Below are 19,864 nucleotides of genomic sequence, written 5' to 3' on the forward strand. Positions count from 1 at the left end.
CTCATTTTTCTCCTCTTATCTGTTCTTCCTTTGGCCCTTGCACACTTGAGTTACCTGTTGCTCTGTCCAAGTCCTGCTAATTCCACTTCATTTCTTTTTATTTTATTTTATTTTTTTTTGAGACAGAGTCTCACTCTGTCACCAGGCTGGAGTGCAGTAGTGCAATCTCGGCTCACTGCAACCTCTGCCTCCCGGGTTCAAGCGATTCTTCTGGCTCAGCCTCCTGAGTAGCTGGGATTACAGGCGTGCGCCACTAGGCCCAGCTAATTTTGTATATTAAGTAGAGATGGGGTTTCACCATGTTAGCCAGGCTGATCTTGAACTCCCAACCTCAGGTGATCTGCCCGCCTCGGTCTCCCAAAGTGCTGGGATTACAAGTGTGAGCCACCATGCCCAGCCCTAATTCCACTTTCTTACTATTAATATTTCTGGAGTCTGCGTATTTTCACCTTTACTTAATGCAATGCTTTAAAATGGTCTAGGTATATTCCCTACCTAGAAGAACTCATACCTATACACAGTGGGACATATACACAGACTTACATACCACATAAAATTCATTGACAGAACACAGGAATAAACCAATGGTTCATTTATACAATGTAGTATTTTTATACCAAAGGATTTTAAACTTCTTGGTCTTGGGATTCCTTTACACGCTTATTATATTGATCATATCAGAAATTAAAACAATTTTTTTGAAAATTTAAGTCATTTAGAAAGGATAAATTATGTTAACATTTTTATGGAAACTATATTTTCTAAATAAAAATAATTTAGTGAAAATAATGGCATTGTTTTACATTTTTAAAATATCACATCTACTTTTGCTTATACAGAATCTTTAGTCACAAATCAGTCCATTCCACCTTTGAACTGAAAATAGTATTAATATGATCAGCTGACATTAAGCACTTAGTTTAGTTTATATATCTATCTCATTTAATCCTTGTAATAGCCCAATAAGCTAGCCATTATTATTATTCCCATTATGAAGATGAGGCAAAAGACCTAAGGAAGGATAAATAATTTGCCAAGTGTCACTTAAGCATCTGGTTGGATTGCAAGGATTCTAATGTAGATGCTTTTACCCACCACGCTATGTTAAACTTGATTGCACTGCATCATGCACTTGATAATTCAACAATTAATGATAATAAAGTCAAATTTACATCTACAAATCATGCAAGGTTAAATTGATACTACAAGTTTATTTCAACCTTAATAGCTGGGAAATACTTAGGGCTGAGTTGTAGTCCCCCCAAAATTCACATGAAGAAATCCTAATCCCAGCACTTCAGAATGTGACTGTATTTGGAGATAGGTTTTTAAAGAGATAATTAAGGAAAAATGTGGTCCTCAGTGTGGGTCCTAATCCAGTATGACTGGTATCCTCCTAAGAAGGAGAAATTTGGGCACAGACAAGTACAGAGGGAAGGCCATTTAAAGACAGGGAGAAGATGGCCATCTACAAATCAAAGAAAGGCCTCAAAGGAAACCAAGCCTTCTAACACCTTGATCTTGGACTTTTAGCCTCCAGAACTGTGGGAAAATAAATTTCTTGTTGAAGCCACCCAAGCTGTAGTACTTTGTTATGGCAGCCTAACAAAATAGTACAGTGACGAAATTTGACAAAACTTCATTGGTTACTCGTACACGGACCTGACACACTGTGTGGACCAACGCAAATGAAACCATGAGACAATATTTCCCAAGTATTTTTATTTTGAAATAGATATACTTAATGGCTGATGACCCAGTAACTTTGGTGTCCTCTAACCACATTAGCATTGTATAATTTCAAATGAAATCTATACTTTAAAAAACAATTAATGTCAAATTTTGTCATAATATCTGACTTTCAGGCAGACTTTTAATTTTAGTACAATTTAAAATAAAAAGTCATTAACATTTTAATACAATTTTAATATAATACTGAATAATTCTCTGTGGAATTTATCTTTTATATTTTTTTCCTTTTAAATTAGATGAAAATTGCCAAGCAAAGAGAGATTTACAGTTTATAATGGTAAAGACTCTACTACTCTAGAATCAAAGACAAATCAATATTACTTAATAATTCAGGGAAAATTGAGATAAAATCACTAGACAAAGGTAAACTGATACTATTATATACTCATAAAATTACTTTTGAATTGCAAACAAACAGCTATGCATGGCTAATTTAGGAAGAAAAACTTTTTTTTTTTTTTTTTTTGGAGACTGAGTCTCACTTTGTCGCCAGGCTGGAGTGCAGTGGCGTGATCTTGGCTCAGTGCAACCTCCATCTCCATCTCCGAGGTTCAAGCGATTCTCTGGCCTCAGCGTCTTGAGTAGCTGGGACTACAGGCACGTGCCACCACACCCAGCTAATTTTTGTATTTTTAGTAGAGATGGGGTTTCACCATGTTGGCCAGGATGGTCTCGACCTCTTGACCTCGTGATCCACCTGCCTTCGTCTCACAAAGTGGTGGGATTAAAGGCGTGAGCCACTGTGCACACCCAGAAAAGTATTTTTAATAGAATTTTTGATAGCTCTTAACTGAGATCCTAAATCAAGGATTTAGAAATGAGGTATCATAAAGAACAGTAAGATTTTAAAACTCTCAAAATTACATATGATACAAATAAAGATTGTAACAGTATTTAAACATTGTTTCAAACTTTATTACTTAATGAAACAGTTTCTATATACTGCTTCCAATTACTTTTTTAATCCTTTTTTTCTCATTAATTTTTTTGTTGTTGTTGTTCTTCAGTTGAGCTGAGATACTTTTAATTACTTTTTATTAACTGCTTCCAGAAACCGTAACAGGTGCAGGAATAGATTGATGATATCCAAGTAGAGGCTGATGGCAGCTAATACGTACTCTTCAGGTGACAGTTTATGCATCAGTGAGTGTGTGTCATAGATGATGAATCCACAGAAAAGAAGGGCTCCTGCAGCAGCTAAGACCAACTCCATTGTCTCACTATAAAAAAATAACTATAGGGAAGAGATTAAAGAAATATGTTGATATTTGAGAACAGTATTAACAGGACTTAACTTACTTCCTCTAATGATTTACTGCTACATTACACATTTGACAAAGGTGTACAACTTTGAATAAAAATGTTAAAAGCAGAAAAAGGCAAGGCAGGTCCAAAGTTGCCTCTGTTGGATGGAAGGATGAATGAGGGGATATATTCCATTAAACTAAATTACCCACTTTGAAAAATAGCATTCCAAATATAAATTATTTTAAAATATATTTCTTTTTTCACAATTAAATGTGCCACTGGAACTTGGCAGTTGTAAGCAAGGGCCTCTTTCTATGTAATTTAATTCATTTATTCATTCATCTTTCTTTCAGTCAATAATAAGGACCAACACAAGACCCTGATTTTCTAAAGGGATAATTCTATAATCATTCTCTATACAAATGTTCTGGATAATTATAACTAAGTGTCCTATCATAAGAGTATCTCTTATAGCTTTTTGAGGTTATTTATATTGACACAGCCAGAATTATATTTCAAGTTAACCATTATAACATAACTTACCTTCAAGAATCCTGACAGGCACAATATCCACAAAAGAGCAAAGACCCTATAAAAATACAATTTTAGTAATTTACAATATTGTTCCTTACAAAAAAACTTTGTAAACCCATTCAACACTTTCTGAAAAAAAAACGTATCTATCTGGATTTTTTGCCAAAGAATAACTAAAATGTAAGAATTTGTAAACATACAATGAATATAATGCCCATTTCGGATCTTTTTTTAAAAGAAATTGAAAGAACAGCTACTTATTCAACATTTGTCTTTATGGTATACAAACCTAGTTAACAGTATAATTTGTGAAGTTTTGGAACATAAAATATAGATAAAAGCAGAAATATCATTACAAGTATTTTAATTCAGAGATCTACAAAACGTTTTAGAAAATATATAAACAAATAAAATATGATTGCACTTTTAAACCAACTAATAACTTATTCTGTGAACATGTCTATCTATTGAAGTTCACAATGTACTTTCCATTTTATTCTTATGTATTATAGAACTTAATTGATGGACACATCTGACACTGCTATAATTTTATGAGTTACAATTCAATTGTTATATATAGAGAGTATAAAATATATGAGAAAGGACATCTAAAAAGTCAGTCATTTGTTATAAAATATGGGACATATCAGCTGCTTCAGGTCACAGGGAATTACAGAGGCCAAATTTATCCTCGTTCCTTAAATAAAACCAGACAAAATATATGAAACAACAGTTCTTGGACACTGGACAGCAAACAGCACAGGACAGGGATTCCTGAGATAAAGGATACAAAGAAAGTGAAGTCTATATTTGCCCCAGCTACAGAGGGTTTCCAGGCCACCGTGTAGGGATAAGAACCCATACAGACACTTGTGGTCTCCTTGAGTTGAGTAGACAAGAATTCAGAGGTCAGGGAATCCAAGGTAGCTAGAATTTGCAGGGCAGAATACCAGAAAGAAGAGAACTATCCACCGAAAGTGAGCACTCTGGTGTATGCACAGGGTTTCCCTAGAGTTTGTAGCTACGTTCTGATTAATACATGCATGTGAGGAGGTAACCAAGGCTGGAGAAAAAACCACCATAGAGAAGCAGGGAGAACAATCCTCATAGTTCACACAGGACTGGGAACAGTTTGCATTCACACCAGCTGGAGTAGAAAGACCTCTTAAGACATGCACTGAGTAGTATGCTGAAGGGTACTGTCTCGGCAGTACCCTTAGGGCCAAATGAGCCCCTAAGCTAAAAGCTGTTCTGGAGCTCCCTAACAGAGCCTCAAAAGGTTTACTTTCCAAGGAACTTAACTGCATCCTAGTCCTAGGAAAACAAAGCCAAATATATTTAAAGTTAATACAACAAAATTCAGCACCCAACCATGTAAAATTTACAGTGACCAACATCCAATAAAAAATTATAAAGGCATGTAAAAGAGTGAAGGAAATATGACCCATAACACGGAGATGAAACAATCAATAGAAACAAATCCAGAAATGACACAATGATAGAATGAGTAGACAGTGATATTAAAAATATACTCGCTCGTTCAAGGAGATCGAGGAAAGAATGATCATGAGGAGGAGAGAAATGGAAGATACTATATTTTTCAAAAGACACAAATTGAACTGAACTTTAACTGATTAAAAATACAATATATGAAATAAAAATACTCTGATTGGAATTCATAGCAGATTAGACACTGAAGAAGATTACTAAATTTGAAAACAGCAATAGAAACTAACCAAAATGAATCACAGAGAGAAAAAGAAAAAAAAAACAAAAAACAAAAAACAGGAAAACAGTGAATTAGGGGACAACATCAAGAAGTCTAACATAGATGTAACTGGAATCTCAAGCAAAGGAGAAGGAAGGGGAGACAGATACATGTTTGAAGAAATAACTGCCAAAAATTTCCCAGATTTGAGCTGGGCACAGTGGTGTGTGCCTGTAATCCCAGCTACTCAGGAGGTGGAGGGATCACTTGAGCCCAGGAGTTCAAGTCCAGCCTAGGCAACAGCAAGACCCCATCTCTTAAACAATTTTGTTTTTCCAAATTTGATGAAAACTTTACATTGTCAGATCCAAGAAACAGAATAAAAGTGGAGGGGGAGGGAACCACACCAAGGAATATTGTAATCAAATTACTGCAAACCAGTGATAAAGAAAAAATGATAAAAGTAGCTATGTATGTGTGGGGGAAACATATACAGAGGAATAAATATAAGAAAGATGGTAGACTTCTTGTCAGAAACTACATAAGTCAGAGGACAGTGGAATGACATCTTTAAAATACTGAAAGGAAGAAAAAAAAAAAAAAACCCAAACCTAGAATCTTATACCCAGCAAAAATAACTTTCAAAAATAAAGACAAAGGTTTTTTTCAGACACAAAAGATGACCAACAGATGCTAAGAAATTTTAAAAAGAAGTCCCTCAGTCAAATGATATTAGGTGAAAATTTAGATACATGAAGAGATGAAGAAGAGTAGAAATGGCAAATACATTGGTGAACATAAAAGGACTTCTATTTTTAAAATCCCTTTAAAAGATAATATAATTTTTAGTGCAAAAATAATATATTATGGAGTTTATAACATGTAGAACTAAAAGTTATGGCAACAGTGGCACAAAGGTAGGGAAAAGGAGATACAAGTATACATGAAATGGTATATTATGAGGATAGACTAGTAATTTAAAGTCATATATTATAAAGCCTAGAGCAACCTCTAATTAAAAGAACTATAGCTAATAAGCCAATAAACAAGATAAACACAACCACCTTAATAATCACAATAAATGTAAATGGACTAAATACACTAACTAAAAGCAGAGATGGTCAGATTGGATTTTTAAAAACCAAGATCCAACTATGACTTCTAAAAAAAAACCTTTTAAATATAAAGACACAAATACATTAAAAATAACAGGATAGAAAAAGATATATGATGCTAACATGCTAACACAAATTAAGAAGAAAGCTGGGGTTGCTATATTAATAACAAAGTAGACTTTAGGGCAATGATATTACTAGAGCTAAAGAAGGTCACTTCATAATGATAAAGGGGTCAGTTCACCAACAGTACGTAACAATCCTCAATGTAAATAATATGATGCAAAATTATAGAATTTACGTGAGAAAAAGACCAATCCTTACTTGTCATTGGAAATTTCAATACCCCTCTCATTAATTGATAAAACAAGTAGGCAGAAAATTAGTAAGCAAATAGAAGACAACATTATTAACCAACTTTACCTAATTGACATTTATCAAGTCATCCAACAGCAGCAGCAGCAAAATACACATTCTTGTCTAGTGCACAAAGAACATTTACCAAGATACCATTAAAAATAATAATAATAAATGCAAAAGGACTGAACTCATACAAAATAAGTTCTCTCACAATAACAGTTATTTATTGTAATGCTATTTGGTGAACTGAAGGCATGATGAGAATCTAGTCCTCAGCTGTCTCTCTTGAAATGGCCCTAAAATTTCTCAAGATACATCTGGCATACCTAAGTGAGAATGAGGTATCATGCTACCTCACAATATAGATCCTTCAGGACTGAAAGGGACTTAGGATTTGCTTTTTCATTCTTAAACCCTAGGGAAACTCCAAAGCTCCTGTACCATGGGGCATGGGGAAGGTGATATTAAGAACTTGAAGCATCCAAGGTATTACCCTACTTGCAGGCTAACAAGTTAGCCTGGCACAGTTTCATGGATGCATCAAGCTCCTAGGTCTGAGATAAAGAACAGTTTACAGTAATAACAGTAGTATCATCATTTTTATGACAGGGCCCAGGTGATACTAAGAGGGCCACATGACACCTACACACACAGTGGGTTGTGTTACAAGACAGGAACCTTGAATTTAGGGAAGCAAGTCTTTCTTATAATGAAAAGTAAACATGCTTGCCCTCTGCTCTAGCGAGCACCATCTTCCTAGGCTGTTCACTATTGGAACAAAAAAACCCTTGTCTGGAACAAAGGGCAGTCAGCACATCATTCCCAAGACATTCAGAAACACAAGAGACCCATGAAAAACCCTCTCCCATTCTTGTAGGCTTCTAATAAGACATTAGGATAGGGCTGCCAGAGGTCTGTGGACATTAATTTACTCTTATTCACTAACTGGACAAGATCCTACATTTAAGCCTGATCAGACACTACTGACAATGCATATTAAAACAGATATATTTTCTCCACTGCAACATCCAAGTTGAAATCTGACACACTTAGGCTCCCTGGTTAAGCAGCATGCCCCACCCAGCGACCTAAATGTACACACACTAAAAGGGTTATTTAGGGTCACAGGCTCTATTAAGTTTCTGGTAAGAAATTCAGCCTAAGACTTGTCAGTTTATGACAGCATTCTCTGTAGATACTGTAACAGGTAAAGATTTGAAAGTCATATCCTACAAATATTCTGCCTAAGTTGTTACTTCACTCTACTTTGACTCACATCTCATTAAATATTTAAACATCAGAGAGAACAAATTTTCTGAGAATATAGATAAGATATGCCATGGATATAGTACTGATGTTGCTATTCTAACAACTCCATCTAGAAGACTGACGAATCCTACCCTCTTCTCTCTCAACAAGAAGCACAGAATAAAAAATAACTTACAAACAGTGATGTGCCAGTAAACTTACTTTCTAAGAAAGAAAATGGGCCCTGATTTGTAGTGCTTCTTAATTTCTGTGGTGTACTTACATCCTTCATGGCCTATTTTAAGCTTCCAGCAGTTTAACAACTGACTTGCAAGATGCCTCTTACAAGCTGGCACAAGGCAAGTCTAGCACACCAATAACCAGTTGCCATAGTTATCACATATAGTTCTGAGATTTAATTCCTTTTGTGGCAGAATTACCACAGGAAAATGATGGTGTAAAAACATCACTGCTTTAAGTCAATCTATGAAGCACTGCCACCATTGCCTGATACTACCATACATCCATACATTTAACACATTTCTTCAGTTCCTACAGTGTCCCATAAACAAGTCAGAAGGAACAGCCTATAAACTTTTTGAAGAACATATTTTCTCGGAAAATCTTTTCCCTAAGTCTTTATAGCCATTTTGGCACTTAACTTCCACAACCACTTTGGCTTTGAGGCGTCACAGTAAGTAGTGCCATTAAGTTTTATTTAAAATGCAATAAAGTGCTACTCTTAAGTAGCTGAACCTATGGTATACTGACCAAAGTATAATTATTATTAGGATTTTGCTAGAGAGTCATTACATGGCAGTATCCAGTAACTGATAGCAGTAGATGTGATTCAATGGAGAACAGGGCTGTATACCAAGAGCAGTAGTGAAGTGTTAAAGTTTTAAATAGGTATACTGTGATCAAGTTTCCATTTTCCTACCACCCAGTTGCTTGGTGGAAAAGGGGCTGGAAACTGGTAAGACTAGAGAATAGAGAAGCTGGTTGTAGTAATATAGGTAGGAGGCAATTTTGAAAGGGTTCTGTTTCCAATATTACAGCAAACAAGAACTATTTCAGACTAATTACTGCCCCTGTCCCACCCCGAAAAACTACTGAAATGATGCATAAAAGAGAAAACAAAGAATACCTTCTTAAAAACATCAAATAACTGTCAAGGTAGAATGGAATTATCAAGTCAAAATCTAGGTAAAAGTGGAAACCCAAAGAAGTAATCATAGTACTGTAGCTGAATTTGCCCAAGGACAAGAAAAGCCATCAATGCACTAAGCAGGAGTAAATTGGGGGGTGGGGGCAGAGAAGAACCATCCCTGGGAAATTGTCACCACAAGCTATCCCTTTGCTGATTTTTAGTCTAACTGAATAACATATGTGTGGTTGGGAAAACATTGTAAGCCATGAATTTAGTTTCAAGTGGACCCAATCCAATAGTTTTCCCAGATGCCAGGGGAAAACCCAAATACTGTATGGAAAAATGCACCTTCAACCAAGGCCTCAAAGAAATTCAACAAACAATTTTTCAAGGACAATTACATAGTCAAAAATAACTGAACACACAAAGAAAGAAAATATAAGAATTATCAGAAACAGCAGACACAGACAGATGTACTTCAGAAATATCTGGTCTCAGATCTATATATGATCATTGTAATATCATTTTTATCAATCAATGTAAATTTATTACGAAGAGGCTGAAATATAAGGCAGGTTTACCAGAAAAGGATTTAGAGAGATGATACTGGAATGAATGAAAGGGAGGGAACCGTTAGAGACTGGGTTGGGAAGAGGAAGTAGAACAAATCTTTCATGATATATGCCACACAAATACATATGAAACATCCTTTCAAAGAAGGAAAAGAAAATAAAAAATGTTACCTCTCCCTAAATCAAACTCCATTCCAATAAAACTATTTAAGCAGCTTGCGCAATTGTCAGTGTTGGCTGACCAACTATATTTTATCTCAATAGAGACGTCTGGTGTTCTGGATTACCAGAATAAAAGGGGTGGGGGAGGAAAGAAAGTTTAGCAAGAGCAGACTTTTGTAAATAGTGTTGTAACAGGAAAAAGAAAATGGTTGGGTGACTATGTGCCAACAGGAAGCCACTGTGAGCTTAGAAAAGAGTATGCATTCCTACCAGGTGAGGGCAATGCAGTACCATAATCCTCATATAAAAAGGATCATTCCGTATATTTGTTTGAGGAAGGATACAGGTTAATCTAGATGGATCAAAAGGTTTTAAAGTTCATGCAGACCCTTTCAATACCTGTACTAATTACAGTGCTTTTTCCACAAAGACGTGGATGGTGGTAACATTTATGCTAAGACAAAGACCGAAATAATTTCAGTAAATTCCATAATGTTAATAAAGCAAACAAGCTTAAACTCTCTGGAAAGCTGATTTTTTTTTTAAATTCACTTCCCTTTCACTATAGGAGAGAAACAAATAAGTCAAAGCAACTTTCCATTTCTTTGTATGTTCTGGGAGTAGGGCCTGGCCCTAGTACTCAAAGAGATGATCTCTTATTACCCTCCATTTTAAAAGACAGTACCCAAAGATAACAATGTAGCACATTCCTCAAAACCACCTATAATAATTAAAGACATTTATCTATTATATCCAAGAATATATACAACTTACCCAGCGCCAAATTTGCTGAAATCCCTCTTAGATTGTAGAGTATACACAGTCAAACCAAAAAATACTGTAGTAGTCAGTATGAAAGCTTGCAGAATAATATATACATCATAGAAAGTAACTGTAAAATTAAAACACTGATTAACATGCATATAAAAATGCTCAATACAAAACAGCTTTTTCTAGCATTTTACAGAAATGCTTCGTTTTCTCCTGTACTTTATGCCAATAAAAACAATTAGAAAAGATTTCTTATCCATCCTTGACTACAAGGTACAGTGAAACCACACCCATAATGCAATTAACAGTCTCTAAAAAATTCATTCACACAAAATTGGAAGTCACACTGTTACCAAGTTAATGAAATTACTGGAGAGCTATTACGCCTGTAGCCAGTTTGGAGTTTTAGGGGTATGGCAGAGTGATTCTCACCCATCTCTGTCTCAGTCACAGTTTACCACCATCTGTGGTGATTGTCCATTATAGTTTAAATATCAATAGGGATGATTCTGGGTCTCCTTCCTGGCTGGGAATTCCTGGACAGTAGCGGGAATTCCTGGACAGTAGCAGCAGTTCCAGCAATCATCTGGTTAGTTATACTTGATCAGCCCAAATCAAGGAAACTGGGAAAGAAAAATACTAGGGCTGGCTGGGGTTGCCTACCATTCACTTACCCTGTAGAGGACAGAAACCAGCCACTAACTGCATATCCAAATGTGTATTATCTTGGAGTACGTTATTTTGGGGTTTACTGAATATATGCCGAATTCCTTTCTGTAATTTTAGAATAACCATCCAGTCGATTATGGCTATTGTAATAAAGCTCCTTAACATTTTAATAAATTGCAGTTATAACCTATTGGAGGTTAACTGCTTTGAACCCAAAGCCATTTAAGTAATTTTTAGTTTTCAGAGAGTAATTATTCATGTTCTTTCCATCCTTAAATGCTACACGATTGGAATTTCTCTGTTTATGCCGTTACAGGATTAGGAAGGCGAACATGGAAAAGATAAGACATGAAATCCATTTTGCTTCTTGTCAGTAACTTAAGTATACGATTAGGTTAAAAAGATATTGCAATTACTGAGGAAAATAATGTTCTCAGATTACCTCATCTATGTTTTTCTACCCCCAGTTCCAATAATCCTGAAATGAATCTCTCTCCTACATTCTTTATACATAGTAGGGGCTGGAGAAGGGAGAGATGGATTTGAATACTTTCTATGTTAAGAAGCTCAATCCTATTTATTATTTATTACTATTTATATAGATTCTTTTAACAAGAGATTACAGAAACATATAGCTTAAACAAAACTGGCATAGAAAGGTTAAAAAACTAATGACAAAATAGGAAGAGTTAAATACATTAACTATAAGGATAAACAACTTGCTGTTATGGAGAGTAATAATTAACTCTGACCTTTTTGGTACTCAAGGTTAACCATTTTGAGACAATCAGAATTTCTATTCTTAATTTACTGAAATTTTTTCCTTGAGGCATTATATAGGGTACATCAAGTAATTATAACAGACACGGCCTTCAAACACATATTTAACATGAAACACAGAGCAGAAATTACCACTGTTTCTTGTAGTGCCACTTGATAAAATATGAGGATATAATGTTAAAGCACAGTTCGGCACAGGCCAGTTAAAGGAGTTAAGCTCATACATATGATCAAAGTATGTGGCTCAAAACACATGTTCTCGGTTACTTGAGGATACCTTTAAATTAAGGAAAAAATTAGCTATAGTTGTCTTATTTTTCTAAATGGGTAAACAAATGAAATACTGCTCTCCATTCCTTTTATTTTTCTTTTCCACTTCTTCTGAGCTCAGCTGAAATATGTAAAGGATAAATATCTGACTTTTGCTTATACTTTAGGAATTCTTCATCCTATGCTGTACTTCTAAAATATGACATTCCATGTTAAACTTTAGCCCCAAATAACTTTTTACCTGAAAGATTTATCTACACTAAAAAGTTATTATAACATATAGAAATGCAATTACAGCTTACCAACAACTGCCACAGTCAGAGCTTCCAACAGCGTCTAATGAAAAGAAACTTAAATTAATGACAGTAAAAGGTATACTATCTCATGTACACTTTCTAATTTCTAGCAGCTTAATGTGATCCCATATGAATGATCTCATTTTAGCTTCAAAGCAGCCCTGTGAAGTATACGGGACAGTTAGTAAACCCACCATAATGAAAATGAGACCTCAATATATTGAGTGAGAACATTTACATTCTAATTGTGATACTATGACTCTTTAAGCTCTAATTGCATATTTGTAAAAGGAAGACTGTAAATATAGAACATTCTATTTTTCTTACTGTGTAATATAAATAAAAATACAATTGCAAATTATGTGCACATTTATAAAACCTCAATACCTCACACAAACATAGGAAGAATAAAATATTTAGATAGTACTTTGGTGTGGGAGTCTTGAAAGTGTGTCCCAATATTCATTCTTTCTTCCCTAATAACAGAATTTTTACCTGGACACATGGCTGTTCAGATTAAACTGCATTTTTTCAGTCTCCTTTGCAGCTAGGTCTGACTACATAAGGATACTCTAGCCAATTTAATGTGACTAAGATAGGTATACAACTTCTGGATTGTGCTCTAAAAACAAAGAAAGACTTGCTCTCCCCTTCCTCTTCTCATGTGCTTGTATTAATAACTGGATGCTTTGTGGCTATAGGAGTGATCTATCTTATACCATGTGATCTGTCTTATACCACTCTAGGAATGCCTGGACAGTAGCAGAAGCATGGGCCCTTGTCACCGTCACTAAATTGTCATTTAAATTTTTACATGAAGAGAAATAAACTATCCTGTTTAAGCCATTGTTATTCTGTCACTGTTTAAGCCACGTCAGAAGTAGCTGAACTAATATCCTAAATACAAGACTTGGGGATTCCGAGCCTTGTCCTCTAGCCTCTGTTTTCCCTTAATTACAGTATTTTTATTTTGTCTTATATCCTTACTCTAGATAGATTTCATCAACCATCTGATAGACCATATTACAAAGGCAAAGCTAGAAATAAAGGCAGTGGCTATATAATCATACTCCTGGTAGAAGCATCCACCCTACCTGATATCAAGAAACCATCAGCACCCAAGCAAAAATGGTATTAGAAATTGTACATAGACGCGGAGGTAATGGAACTGCTGTTACATTTTAATGCTTTTAGTAGTGCCAGCAAAATGGTAGCAAAAGATGATAGAAATTTTTTTCTGGGCTGGGCGTGCTGGCTCACACCTGTAATCCCAGTACTGTGGGAGGCCAAGGCAGGTGGATTGCTTGAGTCCAGGAGTTTGAGACCAGCCTGGGTGACACAGCAAAACCCCGTCTCTACTAAAAATACAAAAAAAAATTAGCCAAGGATGGTGACATGTGCCTGTAGTCCCAGCTACTTAGGAGGCTGGGAGGTGGGAGGATCGCTTAACTCCAGGAGGCTGAGGTTGCAGTGAGCCAAGTTTGCGTCACTGCACTCCAGCCTGGGTGACAGAGAGAGACCTTGTCTCAAAAAAAAAAAAAGAAAAGAAATTTTGGGGAGGGGGGCAACATGATTATACTATATTCTTACTATTTGTGACAAGATTTTAGGAAAGAAATCATCCCATACACATTCAAGTATCTGAAGGAAACAGGATAGTATAAATAGAAGTAAAGATAAGACCTAGGAAAACATGATAATGCCCCTTTAAAACACATACACACACGCTCCTCAAGTTACAATGGGGTTACATGCCAATACACCCTACTGTAAGTTGAAAATATCATTAAGTCAAAAATGTAGCTCAGAGTGTCTTTGGTTAAAGAATCACCAATGCTTAAAGTCTGAAACCTCGTGGTTGCATATTGCTTTGACACCATCATAAAACTGAAAAATCTTAAGTTGAATGATTCTAAGTCAAGGACTATCTATCTGTCTGTCTGTCTGTCTGCCTGTCTATCTATCTATCTATGTGCATGCATACACACACACGCACTCCTACTAGGGAAAGATAAGCTTCACCTCCTTTCTTACCTCGGTGGATCAGGACCAAAAAAAACCCTAATGTTAAAGGTCCCTGAGTAATTTGAGGAAATGTATTTTACACACTTATTTGTTAAACTATTTTTAGCTATGGGCATGATGAACAGATTTAACAATCAGTGACTATCTTGCCTATAAGCATTTGGTTGATGCTTTTCTAGTGGGACCTCTCCCTGCTGGGCAAAAGTTGACCCATACCCTCTTCCCACATAGAAATCAGTCTTTCTGAGAGGAGGCTACATGTAGATGTGAAGAGGAATTCTATATGGCCTTTTTTTTTTAATACTTCCTCTCTCTTGAGACATAGCTGACTAGGCCAGGAGTTGGCTCTGACCCAAGGCCTGGCAACCCATATACTGACTAACAGCCTACAGTGTGACCTGTGCCAACAACCAAGTGTACCAATCAGATTCTTTCTCTCTTTCTTCCTTTTCCTTTCTTCCTCCCTCCCTCCTGCCCCCCTTCTTTCTTTTTAAGACAGGGTCTCACTCTGTCACTGAGGATGGAGGGCAGTGGCGTAATCTCAGCACACTGCAACCTCCACCTCCTGGTTTAAGTGATCCTCCTGCCTCAGCCTCCCGAGTAGTGGGACTACAAGCATGTGCCATAACATCTGGCTTATTTTTCTACTTTTTGCAGAGACAAGATCTCACTATGTTGCCCAGGCTGGTCTCGAACTACTGGACTCAAGCAATACACCTGCCCCGGCCTCCCAAAGTGTGGGGATCACACAGGCGTGAGCCACCACGCCTGGACCAGATTCTTTCTGACCCAGGAATATGAACTGAGAGATTAAAGCAATGGCAGTGGGAGCTAAAGTTAAATGACTCTATGGGGGCAAACAATGGGTCATATAAAAATTAAAGACAGAAAAAGGGAAAACAATGTATAAGGACAACTGAGGTAGAGAAGAGATGTAATAAAACAAGGGAGAGGAGAACACAAACTTTTGTCACTGAATTTCCTATGATATCATCATTTCTGGAACTTTCCTCCAGTTCTCCAGTTAATCTTCTTGAAGAGGATTTGGGTTGGTGGGTTCTCAAGTTCTTACATCCTTAAACTCCTTGTTACTTGCGATAACTTGAGTTAGGATTGATAATCTTGCAAACAAAAGAGCTTAAGATTTAAAAGAATAATCCTTCCTATTACTGAAACTTTCAAAGTCATCAGCTTTTCTTTATCATTTTAACACAAACTCACCAGAATTCACAAACGTTTTTAGTTTAAAGCATTTTAATCTAATCAATAGCTTTTCCCACTCCTATTTGACTACAAGTATTCTTTCTTTGTTTGAGATGGGGTCTCACTCTGTCACCCAGGCTGGAGTCCAGTCACATGATCTCAGCTCACTGCAGCCTCCACCTCCCCCACCCTGTTCAAGTGATCCTCCCACCTCAGCCTCCTGAGTAGCTGGGACTACAGGTGTACACCATCATGCCCAGCTAATTTTTGTATTTTTTTGTAGACATGGGGTCTCACTACATTGTCCAGGCTGGTCTCAAAGACTCCTGCACTCCAGCAATCTGCCCACCTCAGCCTTTCAGAGTGCTGGGATTACAGGCATGAGCCACTGCGCCCACCCAAGTATTCTTAGTATTAGTTTGGAATGCTTTGAAGTAAATTTTTAAGGTTAGAATCTAGTCATACTGGATGAGAAGAGGCAAAATAATTTTTTAAACACATAACTTGAGGCTTATCCCCTTATTCTGGTCATATTCTAAACTGAATTTTCATAAGTGGTAGTTTGGGTTTTAATTTTCACAAATATCTCAACACACATGACTTAAAGTTGGGTTCTCCCAACTATAATTTTGAAAGAAGTTACTAAAGCACATCATTTGAGCAAAATGGTTCCTTAAAAGACCAGAGTGGTAAGATAATAACACAGAAGAGTTAATAATAAAGAACTTAAATTTTATTAAATTAAAACCACAACATAATTTTTTCCCAAGAAAATAACAGAATATTAGAGGTAGAAGGTATCACAGGGATTTATCTACTTTAATATTCTCATTTTACATATGAAAAAAGTTAGGCACAGAAAGGCTAAATGCCTTGCCAAGTGTCACATAATCAGATAGCAGCAAAGCCAGGTCATCTGATTCCAATTCAGCATTTTTTCCACTACATAGTAATATTAATAGAAAAACTTTTGAAACTAATAAACTGTTAAAGGTTTTGAAAGACTATAAAATTACAAGTAATTTCCTAAAGTACTCTAAAAAAACTCATTAATTTTGTTCTGCCATTGTTATATATGTATTATAAATGCATTTATTTAAAACTCAGGAATAATTGTTAAGGGAATAGAGAAAGTCAAAGTACTTACAAATCCAAAAAGTAGGTACAGGTTAAGGGGATACTTATGTCTGTTTAAAGTCAATGCAAAAATCAAACCCAGAGATCCGAGGGCAAACAGCAAAATTAAGGCAGGACTGAAAGACATAATATTAAGTGTTTCAAGTTAAAAAAAATAGCATGAGCAGTATTATCCAATTTAATAAAATTTATCTATTGTATATGTTTATGAAAGTACAGGTAAAAAAAATCTGGAATGATCCATACCAATCTATCAAATTATTTTATATCTGGAAAATCTGAGGAGTACAAGGTAGAAAGGAGCCTCAGGACAAAGAAAAGAGCCCAAAATGAATGAGGGAAACTTTTCCTTTTTATCGTATAAACTTCTATAATATTTGAATAATGTTTGCAATTAGTACACTAATATTATACAATAAAGAAATTAAATAATAACTACTTTTTTAGGGTATTTGCCATATGGCTGTAATTTAAATTTAAGAATTATACCTCAAATAGTAAACTAATAGTTCAAGATTCCCCTTTGGTGGGAAGAAGGGACGACAGAAATTCTCTACTTCTATGAAAATATTCATTAGTTCTCCTTTCCTTTAATATAACGAAACTGTATCATGGAAATAATTATGATTCATCCCTGATTAAAGATTAGAGATGAATCATGCGGAGCTCTTTTGAAAACTTCTTGGTGAAATTATCCTAGTCTTGAGCCAAAAGCAAAATGAATGCACATTTATTTTTCAAATACTGTCTCAGGCTTTGAGCACAGGGAATATAGTCTAATAAAGTTTTTTAAAATTAAGATTTTTTAAAATGGCATGCAGAAAAAATTCTTAATACTATTCCAGGGGATGAGGGTTTAACCCTAAGAAACTGAAGCTAAAAAGTTCAGAGGTAAATACCATGTTGTGGAATATTTTTCTTCATCAAAAAAAAACTAATCAGGCTTATAAGAGTTAATGAACCATTTTACATTTTAACCTCAAAAGTTAATACAAAAAAAAGTGGATTTTGTTTATAATATGCCTTTTTGATCATATGCAATGTCTGAAAATGATTCATTATCATCTCATTACATTACCTCTCATGTACAAATGTCCGTATAGACTCAAAGTATAAAAAAACTGTTGAAGTCACTGTAGTTAAGAGAACTTGCAGAGAAAGAATGCTGTAGACTTTTCTTAGAAAGGCTAAAAGAGAAAACAAAATACATTACTATTTTCTTAAGCATTTATCATAGAACAGTAAAATCAAATTTCCTCTTTAAAAAATTGTTTTTTACATGTATTCTTTCCTAATTTTCATCCTAATAATGTAATATATAACTAAAACTAGACAAGAATACAAAGCTTCCAAAATAATTTAAAAATTGTATGAGATATCTAAAGCTCCCTACAAAAAGCATGAGCCTAAAAAAATTAGTGGGCCAGAATGTAAATGATTTCATCAAAATGAAAAATGCATTAAATGCCTAGTTGTACACAGCAGGATACAACATAGCAAAAGATTAAAAGCAGAACATTTTAAAAGAATGATTATATTTTGAATCTAAAAAGGAGAAATAGAAAGCATATAAATCTAAGTTATTTTATGTCTTAATTTCAAAAATAGTAAAAATGTTTCCCCCAAATGAAACTTATCCTGAAAAGGCAAGTAATATATAAACTTACTTTCACTCATCTATTATTATTTCTCATTTATAGCACCCCTGCCTCTAGTTTCTATACAATAGAAAATCCTTACTTTCATAGTATTTTGTTATCAATACCCAGAAATCACCTCTAAGTCTTAATGATTAAATGCTTATTATTAAAGTCTTCTGATACACAGTGAAACAAATAATACAATGAATTTCCAAGAACTCACTACTATCTTCAGAAATAAAACATTAATAACAGTTCCCACCTTCTCTCTTCACACTTCCGGCTAACTACAAATCGTCTTTCAAGATCCAGCCTTTCTCAGTTCCCCATTCTGAATTAGATGTTTCTCCTTCATGTTCCTGGGGAACCCTAAACATATCACTAATCACTTTATAATTGATAAGTCTACTTGTCCTTCACCCCCCTTACACTGTAAAGACCGAAAGCTCCCTAATAATCGGGAACAAGCCTAATTCATTTCCTTACTCCCACCACTCAGCCTAGTGGATGGCACTGAATAAACAGTCATTACATTTTATTTGCTTTTAAATAATTTTTTACTAAATTAATGAAGGGTGAATTTTACTAGTCAGGGAAGAGAAAAAGTATTATTCTGAAATGAAACAGAATAATGGCACCACTACTTAGAGGACTATGATTAGGTAGGCAATAAAAATCATGTTGAATGACTTTTACCCAACAAAAGAAAATGTGATGTTGTCTCTTGCCTATCATGGCAATGCTCAGGGTAGATGAGCATTCGATGGTGGATGTTCCTTTTGAAATACATTCCTACTAAAGACCTGGCTTTCCAAGGAAGGGTGAAGTCCTTTGATGGCATGTCAGCCAAATATCAAGTTAAAAAAAATAAATAAAAATGAATCTTTCACAAGAATAAGGGAATTTTCATGAATACTAAGTATTTAATCATCAAAATGCCCAAATATTAAATCTTAATTTTTCCCTCTGGCACTCTTTCCAAAATCTAGAATGAGTTTTTCCTAACGTCTTAAACAAATTTTACTGGGCATATAATTTAACCAATGATTCATAAGAACACTGAGTGTCCACTGTATTTTGGCTTAGAAATAAACAGTTCTCAACTCCACAACAGATCTACGACTTACTTTCTTAAAAAGGCCCTCATGTCTGAATGCTTTGGGAAGTCATTTCTATCTTTTTCATAAAAGCAGGGTAAAGAATATACTACTGGCATGGACAATA

At 35.3% G+C, this 19,864-nt stretch overlaps 1 protein-coding gene across 5 annotated transcripts in view; it reads right to left on the bottom strand.

Moving 5' to 3' along the window:
• Nucleotides 1-1,704: 1,704 nt before the first annotated feature.
• TMBIM4 (transmembrane BAX inhibitor motif containing 4) overlaps nt 1,705-19,864 on the bottom strand; it is a 37,345-nt gene continuing 19,185 nt past the window's right edge. For 2 of the 5 annotated variants that reach the window (XM_011976571.1, XM_011976569.1), the window contains 6 exons: nt 18,079-18,187; nt 17,011-17,116; nt 12,642-12,675; nt 10,624-10,741; nt 3,544-3,589; nt 1,708-2,986 (listed from right to left, as the gene is read on the bottom strand). In XM_011976571.1, the coding sequence (XP_011831961.1) occupies nt 2,780-2,986; nt 3,544-3,589; nt 10,624-10,741; nt 12,642-12,675; nt 17,011-17,116; nt 18,079-18,187 (620 nt within the window). In that variant the 3' untranslated portion in view covers nt 1,708-2,779. Of the gene's footprint in view, nt 2,987-3,543; nt 3,590-10,616; nt 10,742-12,641; nt 12,676-17,010; nt 17,117-18,078; nt 18,188-19,864 lie in introns of all 5 variants that reach the window. The other 3 variants (XM_011976572.1, XR_001005672.1, XM_011976573.1) reach the window with 3 other exon arrangements.

This window comes from Mandrillus leucophaeus, unplaced genomic scaffold (assembly GCF_000951045.1).
Source record: "Mandrillus leucophaeus isolate KB7577 unplaced genomic scaffold, Mleu.le_1.0 Scaffold169, whole genome shotgun sequence".
NCBI classification, from domain to species: domain Eukaryota; kingdom Metazoa; phylum Chordata; class Mammalia; order Primates; family Cercopithecidae; genus Mandrillus; species Mandrillus leucophaeus.